Source organism: Penicillium waksmanii (assembly GCF_028829765.1).
Source record: "Penicillium waksmanii strain IBT 27052 chromosome Unknown utg000001l:1.0-4852451.0:1.0-4856178.0, whole genome shotgun sequence".
NCBI lineage: Eukaryota > Fungi > Ascomycota > Eurotiomycetes > Eurotiales > Aspergillaceae > Penicillium > Penicillium waksmanii.
Genome location: NW_026643248.1, coordinates 111,013 through 131,002, shown reverse-complemented (window position 1 = coordinate 131,002; position 19,990 = coordinate 111,013). Strand labels below are relative to the sequence as shown.

At 47.8% G+C, this 19,990-nt stretch overlaps 10 protein-coding genes across 10 annotated transcripts; 5 read left to right on the top strand and 5 right to left on the bottom strand.

Moving 5' to 3' along the window:
* Positions 1-28: 28 nt before the first annotated feature.
* Positions 29-1,121, top strand: N7481_000034 (uncharacterized protein; the record flags this gene model as incomplete). Its single annotated transcript, XM_057259253.1, has 2 exons — positions 29-310; positions 357-1,121. 2 exons carry the CDS (start codon positions 29-31, stop codon positions 1,119-1,121), a joined length of 1,047 nt encoding a protein of 348 aa, XP_057127085.1.
* Positions 1,122-1,492: 371 nt separating this feature from the next.
* On the bottom strand, positions 1,493-3,085 carry N7481_000033 (acyltransferase family protein; the record flags this gene model as incomplete). Its single annotated transcript, XM_057259252.1, has 1 exon — positions 1,493-3,085. The coding sequence occupies one exon, from the start codon at positions 3,083-3,085 to the stop codon at positions 1,493-1,495; it is 1,593 nt and encodes a 530-aa protein (XP_057127084.1).
* A 999-nt stretch (positions 3,086-4,084) lies between these two features.
* N7481_000032 (trehalose-6-phosphate synthase) lies at positions 4,085-5,790 on the top strand (the record flags this gene model as incomplete). Its single annotated transcript, XM_057259251.1, has 5 exons — positions 4,085-4,376; positions 4,425-4,794; positions 4,877-5,250; positions 5,321-5,699; positions 5,721-5,790. The coding sequence occupies 5 exons, from the start codon at positions 4,085-4,087 to the stop codon at positions 5,788-5,790; spliced, it is 1,485 nt and encodes a 494-aa protein (XP_057127083.1).
* A 273-nt stretch (positions 5,791-6,063) lies between these two features.
* On the bottom strand, positions 6,064-6,870 carry N7481_000031 (2-deoxyribose-5-phosphate aldolase; the record flags this gene model as incomplete). Its single annotated transcript, XM_057259250.1, has 1 exon — positions 6,064-6,870. One exon carries the CDS (start codon positions 6,868-6,870, stop codon positions 6,064-6,066), a length of 807 nt encoding a protein of 268 aa, XP_057127082.1.
* Positions 6,871-7,402: 532 nt separating this feature from the next.
* On the bottom strand, positions 7,403-7,974 carry N7481_000030 (uncharacterized protein; the record flags this gene model as incomplete). The annotated part of the gene is made up of 3 exons (XM_057259249.1): positions 7,403-7,633; positions 7,779-7,860; positions 7,919-7,974. 3 exons carry the CDS (start codon positions 7,972-7,974, stop codon positions 7,403-7,405), a joined length of 369 nt encoding a protein of 122 aa, XP_057127081.1.
* A 239-nt stretch (positions 7,975-8,213) lies between these two features.
* N7481_000029 (uncharacterized protein) lies at positions 8,214-9,728 on the bottom strand (the record flags this gene model as incomplete). The annotated part of the gene is made up of 9 exons (XM_057259248.1): positions 8,214-8,326; positions 8,399-8,477; positions 8,545-8,692; positions 8,750-8,878; positions 8,960-9,037; positions 9,093-9,294; positions 9,353-9,474; positions 9,544-9,622; positions 9,680-9,728. 9 exons carry the CDS (start codon positions 9,726-9,728, stop codon positions 8,214-8,216), a joined length of 999 nt encoding a protein of 332 aa, XP_057127080.1.
* Positions 9,729-9,794: 66 nt separating this feature from the next.
* On the bottom strand, positions 9,795-10,458 carry N7481_000028 (uncharacterized protein; the record flags this gene model as incomplete). Its single annotated transcript, XM_057259247.1, has 3 exons — positions 9,795-10,090; positions 10,150-10,220; positions 10,370-10,458. The coding sequence occupies 3 exons, from the start codon at positions 10,456-10,458 to the stop codon at positions 9,795-9,797; spliced, it is 456 nt and encodes a 151-aa protein (XP_057127079.1).
* Positions 10,459-13,326: 2,868 nt separating this feature from the next.
* On the top strand, positions 13,327-14,658 carry N7481_000027 (uncharacterized protein; the record flags this gene model as incomplete). Its single annotated transcript, XM_057259246.1, has 4 exons — positions 13,327-13,540; positions 13,848-14,431; positions 14,484-14,569; positions 14,625-14,658. 4 exons carry the CDS (start codon positions 13,327-13,329, stop codon positions 14,656-14,658), a joined length of 918 nt encoding a protein of 305 aa, XP_057127078.1.
* A 1,132-nt stretch (positions 14,659-15,790) lies between these two features.
* Positions 15,791-16,306, top strand: N7481_000026 (uncharacterized protein; the record flags this gene model as incomplete). The annotated part of the gene is made up of 1 exon (XM_057259245.1): positions 15,791-16,306. The coding sequence occupies one exon, from the start codon at positions 15,791-15,793 to the stop codon at positions 16,304-16,306; it is 516 nt and encodes a 171-aa protein (XP_057127077.1).
* Positions 16,307-18,447: 2,141 nt separating this feature from the next.
* On the top strand, positions 18,448-19,293 carry N7481_000025 (uncharacterized protein; the record flags this gene model as incomplete). Its single annotated transcript, XM_057259244.1, has 1 exon — positions 18,448-19,293. One exon carries the CDS (start codon positions 18,448-18,450, stop codon positions 19,291-19,293), a length of 846 nt encoding a protein of 281 aa, XP_057127076.1.
* Between the last annotated feature and the right edge of the window lie 697 nt (positions 19,294-19,990).

The window sequence follows — 19,990 nt, the reverse complement described above, 5'->3', positions numbered from 1 at the left end:
TCTCTGCTACCTCCCTCCCCTTTCTACAATGGAGCAGACTTCACCCTCACGGGGAGGGCCTTCATCCCCAACAGCCTCTCGTGAACCTCGACTCCATCTTCCCTCGACCACCGACCCTCCGGGGCCCCAGAATCCTCCTAAACCGCTCGTCTGGCTGGTTTTCGGTGCGACCGGCCATATGGGCCGGTCCCTAGTCAAAACCGCTCTCTCCCGCAACGATCTGGTCAGCGCAGTCGGTCGGACGTACGAGAACAGCCCGGAATGCATGAAAGAGCTTGAGGACGAACATGAAAACTGTCTCAGGACTACTGTGTGATGTACGGGCACGCGAAACTGTCAAACGCGTTATCGAACAGACCATCGCTCGCTTTGGTCGCATTGATGTGATCGCCAATTGTTCCGGGTACGGCGTTATCGGGGCCTGTGAGGATCAGGACGAATTCGATATTCGCAATCAATTCGAGACAAACTTTACCGGGACCCTCAATATGATTCAATTATCACTACCGCATTTCCGGGAGCGGCGAGCCGGTCGATATCTGATCTTCAGTTCAACTTCGGGGGCACTTGGAGTGCCCGGCCTCGGGCCATACTGTGCATCCAAGTATGCGGTCGAGGGCTTGATGGAAAGCATGCTCTATGAAGTGGATAGCTTCAATATCAAGGGTACACTCGTTGAGCCGGGTCATATGCGTCGTGACGATATCGGTGATTTGGTATCCCCTTCCGTCATGGCTGCCAACCCTTCGGAACACAATCTCTCGTCCCCACTCCCGCTATATGGTCACTTCCTCGTGAAGCCGCCTAGTGAACCATACAACACCACAACCTCCCCGGCAGCCCATGCTCGCCGCATGCTCATGTGGCTCGCAGACAAACAGCCGGCCTCGGCAGTCAAGGCGGCCCACCTGGTCTGGGAGCTTGGTCACTGCTCGTACCCGCCACTTCGCCTGATCCTTGGCACATACGCGGTCGAGAGTATTCGTGATCGACTCAAGTGTATCATTGAGGAGATCGAAGATTGGAAACATCTCAGCTTTCCTCTCGGTGAAACACAGCCTGCGCCAGCGTCTCGAGACCGGCTCGGGGAAGGGAACGAAGGCGAGGATCCCGCTACATGATGGGTATACAATCCAACCATCTCCTGGCTAGCTAGCTTCACCATTTTCAGATCGTCCAGCACTGCTAGAGATGATCAAATTATTCTAAACTGGCACTACTAATGATAACATGAGAATCCGATACCCGATATGCTGCCCGACGCAAGCATAAAAATATACCCGAATAAAGAAATAGTAATTCAAATCTAAAATGACTCCCGAGGTCCGTTCCGCATGTAAACTTCCAAGGTTGAACTATCAAACTACGAAAGTAAGATATACAATGTTCTACATAGACGAAGGGCAAGGCTGGAAATTAAAGTAGAAAAGTTGAAGCTTCTTTATTCATCTATGTACAAAGGGGACTAAGACTCTATGATAATACAAATTCACTACCCTTTCGCGACTACTCGGTCCTCGAGCCAGCGAGCGAATTTGACACTGGGGACGTCGACTGCACGCCAATAGACATCACCAGCCCATATGGAAAGGGATAAACAGATCAGCCAGCCGATCAAGAACCCGAAACAATATTGAAAGTTGGTTTCCTTGCCAGTCATCTCCCATATACTTGGCATAATCGCGTAGCCCAAGCAATGTAGAATTGGCCCATGCACGATATAGAAGGCAAACGAAATCTTGCCCAGGTACTGTGAGAGGGGGTTGGTGAATAATTTTTGGATATCGGGCGAATGATTAATACTGAACACGATCAGCGCGGCGCCGACGGTCTGGGGGAAGCGATGAGGTTCGGGATAAGTCCATGGTGTAGCGTCCCACATCCATCGGTAGAACGGCGTCCACTTGTATCCGATGTTGGGCGTCGATCCAAAATAGAGGCCAACAACAAACACAAATATCCAGAAGCGGCGGCGAGATATGCTGGCCAGCACTTTGCCTCCACGAATGAGACGAATGTTGGGTTTCTCGTCGACGGCGTTGGGAGCCTTCTCCCATGTTCCGTTGATCTGATCAATCTCGGCCATCAACATACCAATTAAAAAGAGGACTACATCCCAGCGACCGTAGCGCATACAGAACCAAATCAAGGTCGCAACGATCGGCATGCGCAACTGCGCTGTGAGACGGGAGGTGCCGAGAGCCACCAGGAAGAGCACCATCGAGCTCCGCAATTCCACAGGAATGGTCCACAGATGTGGGCTGTAGTTGTTGTAATAAAGACCCCAGTCGAATGGATTCATGAGGCGTGCAACAGTGTAGTAAAAGTCCCAGGACTGCTTGTAGAGAGATTTGTATACCGGAGGATGTTGCTCATTGGTGCCGAGAATGGTATGGCCTTCCTTGATGACGCCCCAGGAGTAGTTGTACAGCCCCAAGCGGACCGCCACAAAGACACAGGCCAGCCCGACAATTGAAGGAATATAGAGTCGCAAGGCTCGGCGGAAAGTCGACGAGGCCAAAACAGTAAAAGTTTGTTCGAAGGAGCGGGAGCGGATGGTCTTGAGAGGTTTGTAGGAGAGAACGTAGCCGGAGATGACGAAAAAGATGGCCACCATGATATGGCCCGAGATTAACATGTGGACAATGGGCAATTGATGAATGCCAAAGTTCTCATTAGCGAACCCCCATCCGACCGCGACTTTCCAGGTATATGTGAAGAGGAAGTGGAAATTGAAGACGAGCAAACAGGCCCAACCACGGAGCCCGTCCAGCGCGGCGATGGCGTGCAGTTTGGCCGGCTGTGGAGGGTTGGCACCGACATAACGCTGTAGGAAACTTGGCGTCAAGGCAATAGTCAAGGAGTGAAAGGCATCTTCCGCTTGGGCGATCCAATCGTCCCGCGGTCCTTTTGGGGCCAGCCCATTGTCGTGGTTCGCTAGTATGTTGGAGGGATGGAATTGAGAGAAACCATTCCAGCGGGAATTATCTGGACTAGGAGTCGTGTGCGATCCCTTCTCGAGGTCGGCGAGGGGAATATCGGAAGAGGATGTCGAGGCGCGCTGGGTAACATGGGATGATGCCATGACTGTGGGGAAGAAAGGGCGGTTCTCGCGATGTTTGGGAGCTGTGAAAGCCTTAACGGTGCATGTCCGATCAGGAACCAGACCAGAGATATCGGACAGCGAAGCGCATTGACGCGGGTCAAGCGGGGAGAAGAATGGCAAGGATTATTCAACGGTGTGTGTTGTACTTGAGATTAGCAACCAGAGAGAAGCTGATGCCGTGTCCAGACGGGTGGGAGATTGCGCGGCAGTGGAGATACGTCAGTGCGGGAGAGGCGCCGCGGCGGTGGATTGTAATTGGAGGAACGGGTCGATGAAGATGAAGATGGAGAGAAGAAGAGCAGAGTCACAGAAATGAACGAGCGGGAGTGACCGAGAATTAAAGAATAGGTAGAGTAGAGTATCACAGTAGAGGTGAATTTGGAGTTGAAGTTGAAGAAGTTGGCAAGGAAGTCACGAATGCGGTAGGTCACGTGGTCTGGTCTACAAGGGGATCTACAAGAGTTTTAACATTGGTATTTACAGTTACAGTAGTACTAGTACGACTATTAATGTAATGGAGTTATCTGTGCTGGTTCTCGTATTACAGGCACGTTAGCTTCCAAATGGCTGTCCATCCCGAGCTTCCGAGGTCTAATTCTGGCATTTGCACTGGATATATAAATGATGTGCATCTACTAAATAGACGCACTTCACATCTCGAACCTTAGGAGCCTTGGACGGCATAATTAATACCCCGGGCCCCTGATTACCATGAAGATTACAATAGCAGTAGTAGTCATATATGATCTATTACCAGGTGAAGAACAAATATGCTCAACAATGTCTGGAACTCTGATCATGCTGACGTATACTTTGCCATGTCTGCGGCAAGAGGCGAGTATTGGTCTGTAGATATAGTACTGCTACCCTATCTTCATTAGTACTATCTTACATGAACTTGACTTGAAGGTAAGAAAAACAATCAAAGTGCTCCCCTTGTGTTATCCCGATTCGGTCAACTCGACTTCAAGTTCCACTATGGGATCCACCAGTGATTCCAAAAGCAACCTTATCATCGTCTCCAACCGACTACCGCTCTCTATCAAACGAGTCGATGGAACCTTCCAATCTTCCCTTTCTAGTGGGGGACTCGTCACCTCTCTCTCAGGTCTCTGCAAGTCGACTCAATTCCAGTGGTTTGGATGGCCCGGGTTGGAGGTGAAAGATAGCCAGGATAGAGCCGACGTGGAGAAAAGCCTGGGAGAACACCACGCAGTTCCAATTTTTCTCGACAGTGATCTCGCTCATGAGCATTATAATGGGTTCTCCAGTAAGCTTATGCGGCAAATTCAGACTCCCTCTCCCTAACAAAATGCAGATCGCACCCTATGGCCCATTCTACACTACCAATCCGGCGTGATATTCGATGATGGACCTTGGCAGGCCTACCGACGCGTGAATGAGCTCTTTGCTAATTCAATTGCCGATGTCGCCGAAACCGGTACCTTAATCTGGGTCCATGATTACCATCTTATGCTCTTGCCGGAGCTACTCCGCAACCGACTCCACGAAAAGGGGAAACACTGTGCGGTTGGATTTTCCTTGCACACTCCTTTCCCTGCTGGTGACTTCTGGAGGAATCTCCCCGTTCGAAAGCATCTTATCGAGGGGTTATTGTCAAGTGACCTGATAGGGTTCCACACGGACGAGTACAAACAGAACTTTATCGATACTTGTGCTAGCTTGCTGTGAGTGTTGTTGATTCATCCGAGGGTACCACTTGACCAAATTGCGAGTTCCTAATCCCGAATATTTCTCTGTCTCTCCCAGTGGCGCACGAACAGGGATCCCAAATCAGATTCAATACCGGAATCGACTGGTTTGCACTGACAAATTCATTGTAGGAATTGATCCGCAGAAATTCACCGATACTCTGCAGAAGCCTGAAGTGAGGGCTCGCATCAAATCGCTCGAAGAGAGATACAAAGGGGTGAAAGTCATTGTTGGCGTAGACAGACTTGACCATATCAAGGGGCTCACGCAGAAGCTGAAGGGGTTTGACGCCTTCCTGGATGACAATCCTGATTTGCGCAACAAAGTGGTTCTGATACAGGTTGCGGTTCCAAGCCGGGAAGATGTGAAGGAATACCAAGAGTTGGAAACGGAGCTCAGCACCATCGCGGGCAAGATCAACGGCAAACATGGTTCGTCCTTGATGACCACTGGTAGTCAGCAGTCGGAAGTGCAAAACCTTGCCAGTGCTGACTTGCCTAGCAACTCCTGAAGGAACTCCGCTTCTATATATGCATCGTTCGGTCCCATTTACCGAGCTCGCAGCCCTGTACTCAATTGCCGATGTTTGCCTTCTCACCTCAACCCGCGATGGAATGAATCTGGTATCATTTGAGTACGTTGCATGTCAGGCGCAGAGACACGGGGTTCTTGTCCTGTCCGAGTTTGCGGGAGCGGCCACTTTCATGTGTGATGGGAGCATTCCATTCCATCCAGCCAACACAACTGAAATGTCAGAATCGATTACCAAGGCTCTGAATCTGGACCCTGGCGAGCGGAAGCGAAAATATGAGTATCTGCGTGACTTCGTGAACAGGAATACCAGGCAAGACATTGAATATGCTCTCGAGACTCATGCATTGTACTAACCGGTTTCATCCAGCGCCAAATGGGGAGAGACTTTTATCGAGCGACTTTCTCAGCGAGGCAAACGACCGGATGGGCCTTGTTAAGCGCTGTCTGATGCACCGCAGTGTGCAGTATTGGGAGCGGGACGAGTTTGCCGTGGCGGCGTAAAAGGACAATAAGAATAACAATTATTTAAAGAAGAAGACTAGAGACTTTCTTGAAAGCTACTGAAAAGAGATGCTAGGATAGAGGTGATGAGGATAAACTTTACACATGGTGCTTCAACCGGTCTTCTTTCGACCATCTCCCCCAGAGGTATCTTGGGAAGAGTCCTGTTCCTAGCTAGAAAGTCGAGAAAGCCAGCTGTAAGATCCATTCTAGGTGACGGAGTGGCTTGCTCCTGGCTCAAGAATTTCGCCCTCGTCCAAAGCCTTCACGATCTGAACACCTGCACTGGTGCCAATACGCGTGGCGCCGGATTTGATCATGCGCATGCAGTCCACTGCTGTGCGAATACCCCCACTAGCCTTTATTTTGATATCGTTGTTCCCACAGGCCTCCGCAGTGAGTCGCATGGCATTGACTTGGTTCACATCGGCGCCCGCCCCTTTGAACCCTGTGCTGGTCTTCACAAACCCCACCTCGGCGATGCAACAGATGATGGTTCCGGCGATCAGCTCATCTTTCGTAAGCTGAGAGGCTTCCAAGATACACTTGATGATGGTCGGCGAAGGGGCTGCCCTGCGTACTGCCAAAATGTCTTCAAAGACCGAGGTATACCCGCCGTTCTTCAGCATGGGCCAATTGATGACCATGTCCAGCTCGGTCGCTCCCTCTGAAATGGCCACTTTGGCTTCTTGTACCTTGTCGGTGGTGTCATGAGTGCCTTCAGGGAAGCCCACGACGCAAGCGATGCCAGTATTGGGGGCGTTGCGGAGGTAGGTTGCGGCGCGGTTGACGTATTCAGGCCACACGCAGACCGTGGCGAAGTCATGGTCGATGGCTTCCTGGCATAGAGTATCGATCTGTTCGGGTTCGATGGGCTTTTTAAGAAGGGTGTGATCGATCATGCGATGGACTTGTAATGGAATAGCTGGCTGGGATAAACATCTCTCGGGGACCTTCTCGCGCACGTTGGAGATCAATGCCGCCCACTCGGCGTCGGTGGAGGGAACGGACGACATGATGGTATCTCCGCGGAGCAATATTGAAGCGGCCGGTGGTCTCTGAGATGTTTAAGGAAGAATCAGAAGTTCCCTGGGTCGCCAATGCCAATGCCAATGCCAATTGTAACCGCAGAGAGGGGAAAGAGGGGGCCATCACGTGAGATTTATACTAGCTCATCATGACAGAATCAAAGTAATAGTCATGGTCTGGGAGATAGAAATGAACCCGGAAAGAGTATACCAGGGTACTAGTATATACCAGTATACTGTATATGGAAAGTGGTGGAAGGTTGATCCCTGGGATGGGAGTGGCACGGAACGAGAGTCACCAGAGCTTACAGTGATGTGATAGTGGGATGATAGTAGAGTGGTATCAGGGAGAATAGAAAGAGAAAAATGCTGCATTTGAAGGTAGTAAGTAGTACGAGTACAACTCGTATCCCCCTTGCACTTCCTCGGAGCAAACAAGTACATTTCGGGTATCGTAATAGGAGTTGACATAGCATGGGCACATGGCAGTGCATTTTCATGCCGGAGATGATCAGATGTCTCAACGACAGCTGCCACACTCTGGTCCTCGTACATCGTCCACCCGGCCAATGCGCCGAGCACCACCACCACCACAGCCGGAACCATAATCGTAACCAGGGCCAGAGTCACCTCCGCCTCCACCACCTCCACCACCGAAGAAAGACCCGGACCCCCGACCACGTAGACCGGAATTAGTGCTTGATCGGTGAATGTTGAACTGGGAATGTTGGGCGGCACCGTATGGGTCGAGCTGCGAGATTGAGTATCAGCGATCAGCGATCAGTGATCGACGACCCAGGAAGCGATAAGACAAACGCGCACTACGCGACGCCAGTGGGGAGAGGGCCGATCGGATAAGGATGAAATCGGACGCGCAAGGAAGCGGCTTTACTCACCGAGAAGAGGCTCACTGTATACAAGCCAAGGAAACTGTAGGCATCGTTGAAGAGACGGGAGACGCGGACGGTGAACGGAGGGCTGTGGAGTACGCGTTAGCAGGAGATCAAAGAAAAAAGACCGAGGAGGGTTGATTCACCGTTCGAGGGCCTGTCCATTTGAAAAGTAAGTTGTTCGCGGCTTGGGGGTAGACATTTTGATGAGGGTTGTGGGAGAGATGATGTGTTGAAGTGGAGGTGGAGGTGGAGGTGGAGGAAGGTGAAGTTGAAGTTGAAGTTGGGGGCGGCTGACCTGAGCGGACCGGACCGCATTGGGAAAGCCGCGGCTGGGGCCAACTATAAAACTTGAAATTATAGAAGTATGGGAGCAACAACCAATAGGATTGGAAATTCATTTATACTATTACTACCCTGATCTTTAAACCCTAAATATTCCTACCTCCTCGCAATTACCTCCACTCGAGGCCCTGAGTAGTTCTTTCGCCCATCCACAAACCACTGGGTGGTCGAAATACTCAAGATGATACCGAATGCCACAACGCAGTAGTCTATGATGATAACCATAGTCAGTATGAAAGGGGAAAAGCTTAAACATATATAGATAGAAGGTCGTAACTCACTCATATTGCTGCCGGTAACAGGCAACCCGGGTGGGAAGAGGAAAAGGATCGTCGTTAAGCTGATGTATAATAGAGAAACCTGCCAGAAAGTATTTAGACTTTATCATTGGAAAGAAGGAAAGGGAATTCATAAGATCAAATCATACGATATTCAATACCCAACCAAGAAGATCGGGAAGTACAAAACTCCTCTCAGGGAGCATATTGCGTCCTCGAAGACAGTGGACTGCAATGGGGATCCCATATGAGAGATCCAGCAGCACGACCGAGGCTGATATGATGGCATTGAAAGCACTAGGAAGAGAAATAAATGATTCGCGTTCCAAAACGGAATGAGAGGAAAGTACATACCTGGTTGATCCTAGTAGAATGATTCCGAATATAATGACAATAACCAAGTTGAGATAAAGTGCATTGAGAGGGACTTGGAGTTTGGGGTGAATCCGAGAGAAAAAGAATGAGGCGGGAAGTCCACCATCTCTGTGAACAATGCGTCGATCAATACTCACAGCCTTGAAACCAGGTAAATACCTACTACTGAAGTTCCGCGGATTCACTCACCTAGCAAATGCATATATCATGCGACTACTCGTCGTCATGATGGCAGTTGCCGCAAAAAGGACACAAATAATAGGGAACCTTTTGTCGTGTTAGTAAAACGATTATACGCAAAATACGGTCTGAAATTTCTCACATCAACAGACAAATGGCCCCCGCGGTATTCCCAGTGGCACGACTTAATATTGCCAGCAGCGGTGTTGCTGCAGAATCAATGATTTCCGAGACATTACCAGCCACAAAGAGAAGGACAACAAGAAAGAGAGATCCGGTTATTGTCCCAATTCCTACACAAGCGATCATAATTTGAGGCCCTGTCTCGGATGGATTCGGAATTTCTGTGAGGTGTCAGAACATAAAATGACTTAATGCCAGTCTCCAAGGAGAGAGGGTCACCTTCTATCATATGAGCTACTGCATCAAAGCCAGTGACACCGAGACCACCTTGCAAAAGTCCCAGCAGCCAGGCAACTCCGTCGGGCCACCCAGTCTGATTGACGAAATTGCGAAAAACAAACCTGCAGAAGTTGGTGAACATATTAGTGTGCTGCTCTAGCCAGAAAATGAGAAAGGGGAAGCCGACTCACTCTGCCGAGTTGTAATTTGGGGCCGAGCAAGACAGTACCACAATACAAATGATGGCAAAGCCACTCAAAGACCAGATAACTAACATATTATCAGCACCGGATGGACATAATTAGCTGGAGGGAACATATTTCCTACACGCAGCTTTGGTCAAGTGGGGCAATAGGCTGTTACCGATGGCGTTCATGGTAAAAGCAGCGAAAGTGTACCCAATGTATATCAAAAACTGATGCCAGCTCTGGGATTGGTATGCCTAATCCGTATTTTTAGTTGAAGTGGACCAAAAAAAGGCAGTTTTGAAACCCACTGGATTGAGCAAGGAAACGATGCCGAGGATCAGTTGGCTTCCAAGGACGCCGCCAGTAGCTGCCAGTGCAACCCAGCCAGAACAGTTCACCCAGCCGGTTATCCATGATATTATTGGCTTCCACCTATCCCAGGATATCAGTGCAACCCAGTGATACTGTCCTCCCGCGGTTGGATATGCAGAAAGAAACTCCGCAAGCGAGGTAGCCATACATAAACTGCAGGTTCCGGCTGTGATAAGCCCTATGATTCCAGATTATGAGCATATCATTGTTGTGTTGGACTTTACAAATGTTACTCACCCCAGACAACACTGGAACTTCCCCCCCGAAGGTAAACTAATGGATAGACTTGTTGATAATGCGGTCCATGACTGCTTGCTGTTAGTTAAGGGACACGGTAGCTTGATGGGCTATGGTTTGGTGCGGCCGACATTCAAGATGGCAAAAGCCAAGCCTAACATTGATCTGTTCCGGTCAGCCATATGGTATTTTTACTTGGAGAGGTCGAGGAGAAATGTACAGAAAGGAAAACTGTTGCTTAAGATCCCGCCTGTGATCTATTTGATCTAGATGACAGTCGCCATCGCTGGATTTGGTATGGATTGACATTATCTCCCTCTGCTCTGTTCTGAGCGCAAAATATGCACCAGAAGAGTGTGAGAAAACAAAGAAATGAAAAGGGTAAAAGAAAGAGGAAAAAACGAAAGAAGAAGATCGGAAATCTAGAGAATAATGAGAGAATGTTCTGATATGGTCACTTGGTGTAATGGATCAGAATATGACTTCACATTCATCAACGAGAAGTTACCCACCGATGGACTTGAGGGCGACCAAATTGCTGTCATGGATGATTTTTAAAAATGCGACTTTAGTGAATTGAACAGTGCAATCGGTCATGAAAAATGAATAGTCCACCAAATTTCATTGTCTCTTCCTACATCCAGTTGATAGTCGTACTTAAGGGGTTTAAATGAATGTGTTGACTTAATTCCCCGTGGGGTAAACCATTTATGGAGCACGTATCTCACCTCAACGGACTAATGTCCGCAGTCCACTATAATTGGAATTGTCCAATGGCATAACTCATATAATGACCATTGGTTACCAAAATATCCCGGACAACAGGATTTCGAGTTCATTGAATGGCAATTGGCTCGCAGCAAATCCCAATCGCTAATGCTCGCATGGACATTCCGCATCTAGCAACATCGAAAGGAAACCTCATATCTGAGGCAACGAGAATAAATTCTGTACATCCAAGAGCTACCGGAAATATGGAGAAAGGAAGTTTGACTTGATTTATATTATGTGATTAGTCCTCTGGATGCTTGGCATTTGATGAGGAAAATGCATGCACTGATTAATGTTCTAAACGTCCGCCTACAGTAGAGTAGATTTCCGGCATTACTACTAGAGACGGGGGCCGATCGAAAGGACGTGATTAATAACCTATGATACGCCAGAGACGTCTTCCAGAAGTTGCATATGCCTAGTTTCCAACAAGAAGAGGTCCAGTGTCTTACCACCTTTAGAAATCTCTCGCGGGGCGAGATGAAATCATGGCGACTGGCATTAATGCAAGTTGGGCTCAATGGTACATTTGCATAATTGGGACCAACATGTGTCACATCACATAACTAGTGCCTGGCAGATATGAGCATATATTTTGGGTTAGTTGACTTAGCGACTCGTCGAAGAAAGGCTCCTGCAAGGCCCGACCCTTTGGAAGATATATTCAGCCAAAGTGTGTTCCAAGAATGGCATTCACCCCCCTCAATTGTGCCTGGGCAACCCGAGCTAGAGTGCTGATTGTGACTCGAATCCCTAGGCCTTAAATTGACCAGACCCAAAGATCACTATACCTCGGATAAACTCAGGGGCTTTCAACGCTAGGCATACTAACTATTCCACCAGGGCTGTACCTTATAAAAACTGCCGATTCAATGCCCAGGAGGTCCAGAATCTCTTCAAGAAGAGCAAGTAAGACAAAATGGCCGGCGGATGCTGGTCTTTATCCTTAATTAACTGTTTTTCCCTAGCCCTAGCCAGTCAAACCTAAGGATTATGAAGCAGCTTTTGCATATCTACACTAGTAATTAGAGCACATTTAAGCTTGTTCCTAAGCCATGGCTCATTAGTTATAGTACGTGGCACCTGGCCATGCACTGTTTTGACGAAGTTAGTATATGACGGATATATGCCTAGAACAAATTTCACCGACGAGTAAGAAGACCCTATGAGAAGTAGATAGGAGCGAGAAATTGCTGTTAACCAAGCTGGTGGGTATGAAAAGAAAATTAAGTTTCAGTACTAGCTTTACAGTTCAGTAGAAGCTGAAAATCGAGAACCCGTTTAGCTGGTTTCACGCAGAGCTTTTATAGCTAGGCTGCTGAATCTCACCCGCAGGCGGATTATACGGACGATAAATTTAATCTTAGAAACCGGCGTACGAGTAGGTAAACCATGGAGCCCCCACCCCAATCGATCATTTAAATTTATCTGTGATTCTATAAACCTGATATAGCCTAATTAAGAGCGTTATAGCTCTATAGAGTTTCCTCTATAGTAAATGAGAATCCGCCCAAATGCGACTCCCACTATAATACATATAGAATTGAAGGAAATATACTAAAAAGAGTGTGAGGATACTCAGATACTCACAGATCAACCTACATTAGACTAGCTCAGCATCAGCAACTTGAGTACGCTGGAGTTTCGCATCTAGTATAATGTGGATTGTTGATTAAAGCTAACTTTCGTGGGAGAGCTTAAAGTTATTTCTCATTACCCTGTCCCGAAAGGGAAAATAGAATACCTTAATTGTTTGTTGGAGGTAAGTAATCTCAATATTTCAAATATAGACCACTTCCCCCCTCTCCGACACCAAACACCAAATAACAGATCGTGAAAGTGGCGGAAAATATCTTGTCAGTTTAAAGACGTTTAGGTAGCTATTTTGTCTTACTTTAGAACTTTGATAGAAAATAGAATCGGTATGATCCATAATGTGATATGCAGGTTCAAAATTCACTTCGGGTCAATAAACTGATGAGCCAGTGGAACGCTATGAGTAACTACCCTATGTACTACTTGAGCACGATGGCTTGTGTTGCCTTGAAAATACACCTGGATGGCTCCCACTTCAGTTTATTTGGGTCTTATTTCTACTAATCTATTTTCTTTCTAGCTTGATCGAACATCGTATTTTCTCTCCACTTAAAAGTGCTGTCACTGGGTTCGAGGCTTGGATCCGTAGATTATTTCCTTTTTGAGAATTGAATTTCGTATTGCTTCGTGCCAAGCCGTGGCCTTGTAGGAAAGTCATATTCTAGCCGCACTTTGAACCAATGATGAGGGTTCCTGACTGATAGTTGCATAGGGGCCTTTTTGAGGTGCTCCAAGAGTTCAAAAGGCGAGTGTCGCGACCATAGCCCGTGCTGCCTGCACCTGAATGGAACGACTGGATAGCATTAGACAATGTCGTCCGGGTTTCTTCCCTTGCTTGTCAGTGTTCTGCACGCCGATTTATCTCATGCGATCTTAGATGACATTGCGCCGCGCACTAAATTTCCTCCGACGGCTACACTTGGCCCCGACTTCATTGCTGAACCGACACCGTTCAAGAACCTGTCAAAGAGAGCAGATCACATTCCGCCGAATTTTTGTGGGTGGTTCTCGGGCTCTGACTATGGTATGTGCGCCTTATTCATGATGTGAACTTGGGTGCCTCAGGATCCCAGACTGAGGTTTTTTTTGCTTCTTAGATGGTCGATGGACATATGTTGATCCTTCCATAACCTGTTTCTGGAACAGCGACGCCAAATTTGTTGGCGATGCTTATCCACCACAGACGGCATGTTTAGAAGAATCTGAATGGAGCACTTGGTCCTGCAGTGAGATTGGGTGTTCTTCGCGAGTCGGAGTGTGGTAATATGATCTAATTCAACTCATTTGATATTAAGCGCTAACTAATATAACCGATATAACGTGTAGTACAGGTACCCGGCCCTATTGCGCGACCTTCACCTATGGATCCGACTACAGATCATTCGTATGCATGTCAGAGAAGGACGTTGAGTACCAGCTGGAGCCATACTGGGAAGGTTTCAGCGATCCTATCGCATTTCCTGTTTACACCGGATCGAGCGGCATTTCGACCGGAACGCAATACCCAGTTGGTTACTTTGCATCAGTTTCATCAACGAGATCAGACTCAGACTCTGGTACTAGCAAGGATTCAGGGTCCACCTCAAGTACCACCCAAGGGAACACTGGATCTTCATCCGATCATGGAGGTAGTTCTTCCCCTATTGGGGCTATTGTAGGAGGTGTGATCGGCGGCCTAGCTTTGATTAGTCTGATTGTGGGGGCCATAATTTTATTCGTTGGCCGAGGACGGAGACGACGACAAGGTCAACATCATCAGGATAGTCTAGGGTTCCAGAACGGCCCCGAATCATACGCCCGATCTCCCCAACCTCCGAGCTCAACAATGAGCAACGTGTTTCCATCTTATACGGCAGTTCCAAATACCCTGCCGTCAGAGCCCCCCCCCGGAAAGCCCTCCTCCTCAGCAGGTGCGGTATGAGATCGACACACAATACAATCAGCAAGAACTAGACAATTCCAGACAGTATGAAGACCAGGCTGATTTGGGCCAGCAAGCCGAGTTACCCGGGGCGCAGCCTCTTTATCCAGAGTATATGTCGGCAGCCCAACGGTACTCACAAGAAGAGCTCAATTCCAACTCGGGAAATACCAACGCTCGTACGCAGGCCTGTTTTGTTGCAGGTGGGTATCAAGGAGTAAGAGGGGATGTACATGAAGCACCATGAGGCTTCCTTGATTTGAATATTTAATATAGCGAGCACATACTTCTACTTGCAATAATAACCACTGGGCAAGTGTCCATTAATGAGTCACCTATCTTAGGATCACGCATATTATGGTTGTTATAGAACCCCTCTTCTCGCTGGCTCAATAAAGCCACACACCATCTTGTGCTAGCATCCCCCCAGCTCCTATCTTCTTCATGCATGCTTTGATTCTCCGTACGACATGCTCAGGATACCCTGGTCCTAGTGGCGGTCTAGGCACAGTCATATCCATCTTTAACCAAGGCACAGAACTGAGTTGTCCACAAGCCTGGCGCATTTCATCAATTTCCCTATCACTGTACAGAGCTCCCGCAAAGACAGCTACGGGTGGGTTGGAATAATTCATTGTCCCTTGATTGGGCTCCTCGGCAATGGGAGGGGTAAGCCCTTGCAGCAGCAGGGGTATTTCCACTGCTCCGGAAGTGCTGCTGGTGACATTATGTATAACTAGCACGAACATTAGGCTTGAATAGGCTTGAACAAAGACTGCTTGTACGTTCATCCTTACTTTCATACTCTGGCAAGTAAAGAGGTTTGACAGCGTTGAAAACCTGCGGGTTGGTGCTGCCACACGTAATGACTGGTAGGGGTGACATCGTGGTGGATCAATTCACGGTTGCGAAAACATATTCGGAAAGAAATAAACTCCCATTATGATGCGGCTATTTATACTCGTGAGCGAGCGATATATAGATGACTGTCACTGCACCTGCTATTGGCTGGCCGAATCGATTTCCTAAAAGGGACAAGCTGAACTTTGCTGACACGATGCATCAGTTGGCCCTCCCAAGGCTCCCCAGAGAACGCAACTTGATCACACAACTGGCACCTTAACGACAATCTATTAAGAAGAGCCAGATACAAATAAAATGCCAAACACCGGTCAATATAGCCGAAGTTGCTATTCTTGTCGACAGCGACGCTGCAAGGTAAGGCGGTATTGCATTACGCGAATGCATTATGCCTACTGATGAACCGAGTTACAGTGTGATCTTGTACGTCCGTCGTGTGGACAATGTCTTCGAGCAGGGATGTCTTGTTCGGGCTATCGAGACCACATTAGCATGCAATTCCGTATAGCCAGCACTTCGTCGTTTCAACCGAGCACGAGGCGTCGTCGTCGGAAAGTACGCTACTACGACCCGCCAATACCCAAAGCGCAGTCGGAAATAGTCAGCGGCATACCTCCTGTCCAGATAATACGCGAGCCTTCGGAAGTCTGGAGCCACCATGTGATTCCTTTGGTCCTAGACAAATTCTCGGTCGAACTTGTTGATACAACAATAGACGGTAGCATGTTCGCTACCATTCCACGCATAATATTCAACTCACAAGAAGGTTCCCCAGTCTATGCAGTCTGCGATGCTATTGCATCTGCATATCTAGCTAATACAACAGGGACGATAGCTGCAACGACCAAGAGAACTCTTGCGTATGGGACCGCACTACGGACAGTCAATCTAGCTCTAAGTGATCCTGTTCAATGCAAGAATGACAGCACTTTGCTAGCTGTTTGGATGTTTGTGGTGTATGAGGTAATTATTCCTCTTCCGTTGGGTGTCACAGGACGGAAAAACTGATTGGCCCTAAGTTTTTATCAAATGCCCACCTCACATCTATTGCTGGATCAGAGGAGGGAGACCGCCATTGCCGAGGTATGGCCACGTTGATTAACCTCCGGGGCACAGAGCAATTCTATAGACCGGATGGTCGGAATCTTGTCTGGTTCGTATGTCATTGCACTGTACGACATCTTAAGCCCCAATTTTACAGTCGGGTCCTCTGACAACACTAGCAAGCCAAAGCACTGGCTGCCGGCCGAGAGTCCCCTATAGAAGTGCTGAGCTGGATCCACCAACTCTGCCAAGATGTGAAGCCATCTGAGTATACTCTCGTCCACGCATGTACCTTTGCCTACCACTGCACTCGCCTTCTTAGTCAGATTAAAAAGGCGTTGATCAGAAAGTCGGAATTAATGCCAGTCGCTTACTGGTACGCATTGGAACAGCTAGATCAGATGGAAAAGAATTGCAGCTTTTCATGTGCACAACCCTCAATATTGTCGATTGGTGTTCATGCATATCAAGGAAATTTCCGAATGCACCTCTCGGCGGGAGTTTTGGCCTTTTTACATTGTGCCTACCAAGGGGACTGCTCACAACAGCAGCATATTCATTATACCGCAATTCAAGAACGCTGCATTGAAACCTTTCGCACCACAGCTACGAATATCCTACGCACCCAGGGCTTGTCACAAGATGCCGGTCACCTATCCAGTGACGGATTTACTCTCGGGTGGGCCGATGCAATTATGGTTTACGGATCGTTAAGGACCATCTTGATATCTCCTACTTCATTAATCTGGCAGAGAGATGCGGCGAGCTTGATTTGTGCAACAATCAAAGAACGACTTGGCTTTCAATTCTTGCTATAGATGAATTACTTCGTTAGCATTCAAACATATGTCGTAGCCACTCCATAGACAGAGTCCCAAAGCTAACAAGTGCTTTCATCGTCCGAGTGAGAAGTGAGCGGCAATAAAAGCGTATGAGGGATTAATATATTACAAATTGTTGAGGTGTGTACTGGCAGTCTCATGCATCAGCATCGCCTTCCTTGTTTCCAGGCTTCCTCTTAGATTGTATCTAGTCATTCGAAGTCATCCAGCACCTCCCAAGTTCGTGGTTCTCACCTGGGCAGCATATCCACAATCAGTCAGTTCATAACCAACGATGTGATATGTAAATAGTCCTACCCCACCGCTCTATACCTAATCCAGTGCTGACTGCATGAATCCTGCACTTTGCTGCCCCACTGCTGCCCCATCGACTGGACAACCCGTATACGAGTAAGGTTTTGGTCGCTTGGGGGCCGATTTTGCAACAATCCAATTAGAGCAAGCATCATTGTGCGCGGCACGGGCTAGGTTCACGGACCACTTTCAGCCCTGGAAACAAGCAAAGGGATAGCCACAAGGAGCAGATTGAGCCAGATGGCCCTTTTAAGTTCAAAAATAGCTCGTCTCCTATTCCTATGCCGAAAAGAGATTTCTGTGGCCACCTGCGCATGTTTATTCTCATCAGGCTAATCAACTAATAAGGTCTAAGGTTATGATGGCTGCCAACCGCACTCTTTTGCTGTGTGACGATCCAAAATATGTCTTTCAGTCCTTCAATAATCTCGGTAACTGCTACGCTGCAACTCAAGAAACAGGAACCTCTAAGTTTACCAAGATCGTGGAAAGATGTCTGACTGATTACTGCAAGAATCGATATCCTGATCTAGGTGGCTGTGAGAATTGGCACGGAACTACACCTCTTCCATTTGTTGTTAGCACCACGATAAGCAACCAGTATTTCTGGAACAACGCTACCTGTGCCGGGGTCAGCAAGGGGGTCAATACAGACATTGGAGGACCTGGCGTAGGGTCATTCCAACTCTACCCACTGTGGAATCCGTACTAAATGCATACCAACAGGTCTTTGTCTCTTACTTGGTGCAACTAGGACTTATCTTCTATTTCTGGATACTCCTCCGGTCATTTCGCCTATTCCCGCTCCTCATATCCATGTGGAGCAGAAGAAAACAGCCTCCAAAAACATCACCAGCCAAAGACCAAACCCAAAGGCGTATCATCCTCAGACTCTGCCAGTACTTCACCCAGCATGATCGCATCACAAGGGTAATCCTTGTCGAATTCCAAGAAGCCCAATGTTTCTTCATGATTGCCTCACAAGTCGCGATTCTGCTCGCTAAGAGCTCAACTGCCATCTTCGAGTCCAATACAATGCCCTCCCTACGAGCGAGTAACGGCATTGCGGGGATGGTCTCGAGCGCTGGCGTATTACCAATCGTAATGGGTATGTGGAGTCTCCATAAGATGCATCTGACAGAGCCATGGATTTTTTTCTTGTCTGTTGCCACCGTCATCGTTTCCGAATTCACGTTATACTGGACACATAAGGCCCCAACGGTTGATCAAATTAGCGCCTTTGACTATAACGGATGGCCACAAAGCTGTGGTGGGTATGCGCCGCCATTGATTTACTGTGCCGATCAGAGTGAGGCTTATTACCTAAGGGTCCCAGTTGTCTTTTTCTGGCAAGTGCTCAATCCTTATTGTTTGATTGTATTCGGACTGGATGTTATTTTGTGGCTCGTACCATATCTTGCCAGGATAGTAGATATTAAAGAGATTTGTCAGAGGACCTTCATTCATCTAGGCCTTGGCAATTCCTCATCAAAAGGTCAACGATTGGTCGCGTCCGCTTGGGCCGAATGGGTTAAGAGATTCCCTAGCCTGCTCACATTCTGTGTTGAGTCGCTCTTCGTCGCAGCTGTCTTTTTAGAATGTTTGTGTTTTGCGGAGTTTGTGCATATCAAAGTGATCGACTTCTCAAATTGGGGCTTTGGCCAGATTGTCGCGATGACCATATGGTTCCCCGTGGTCAGCAAATATGCCTATCTAGTTTTGTGTGAGTCTTACTCTGTGCCTGATGTTCAAGCAGAGATACCTGACTGTTTTGGCAGTTGGAACCCAGTCTTATTCGCAAGCACGCATGCCTGAGTCCGATCTCGTCGACAACAATGAGAAGAAATCTAACCAATATGCGGATATTGAATCGGCGGGTTTGAAGTCATCTGATGTTATCGAGGACAAATCCAAGGCGAACATGGAAGGGGTCAGCGATGAAGTGGACCAGGAAATTACATCTTGAACCATAATTTAGAGAATATCATACTATACATCATCAGCCCTACATTTGTGTTCGCGTTCCCGTATTATAAGAGCGAGAATTTCAGCAGCCAATGATGAAAGGTTAGTGAGTAAGGAGATAACATGGAAGGCTCACCCAGGGCGAACGAGGGCGAGAAGACCACTTACGAAGTGTGACTGGACTGGCTCATAATACCCCTTATAATAGCCAGCAATTAGTATTTTCGATGAGGATGATGTACAAAACTGCAGACGAGGAGGGAGGCTAGTAGTAGCTATCAAAGAAGAGAGAAAATATAATACGAAGGTAGCTCGTGTTTAGCAGTTCAGTTCAAAATACCAGTAGAACGTGCCTGATATTTCTTGTCTGCGTTGCCAAACATCTTCACAGATGTTCTTCTTGATACCTTGACAGATATTTCTCGCAATTTCGCGATGTTTTCAATTCTCGCTGGTTCTCTTCTTTTCTCAGTCCTGGTCCAGGCTGACCTGAATAGTATATCAATTCCGAAAGCTACACCTAAACGTGCTCAGGCTGCGCCTGCCG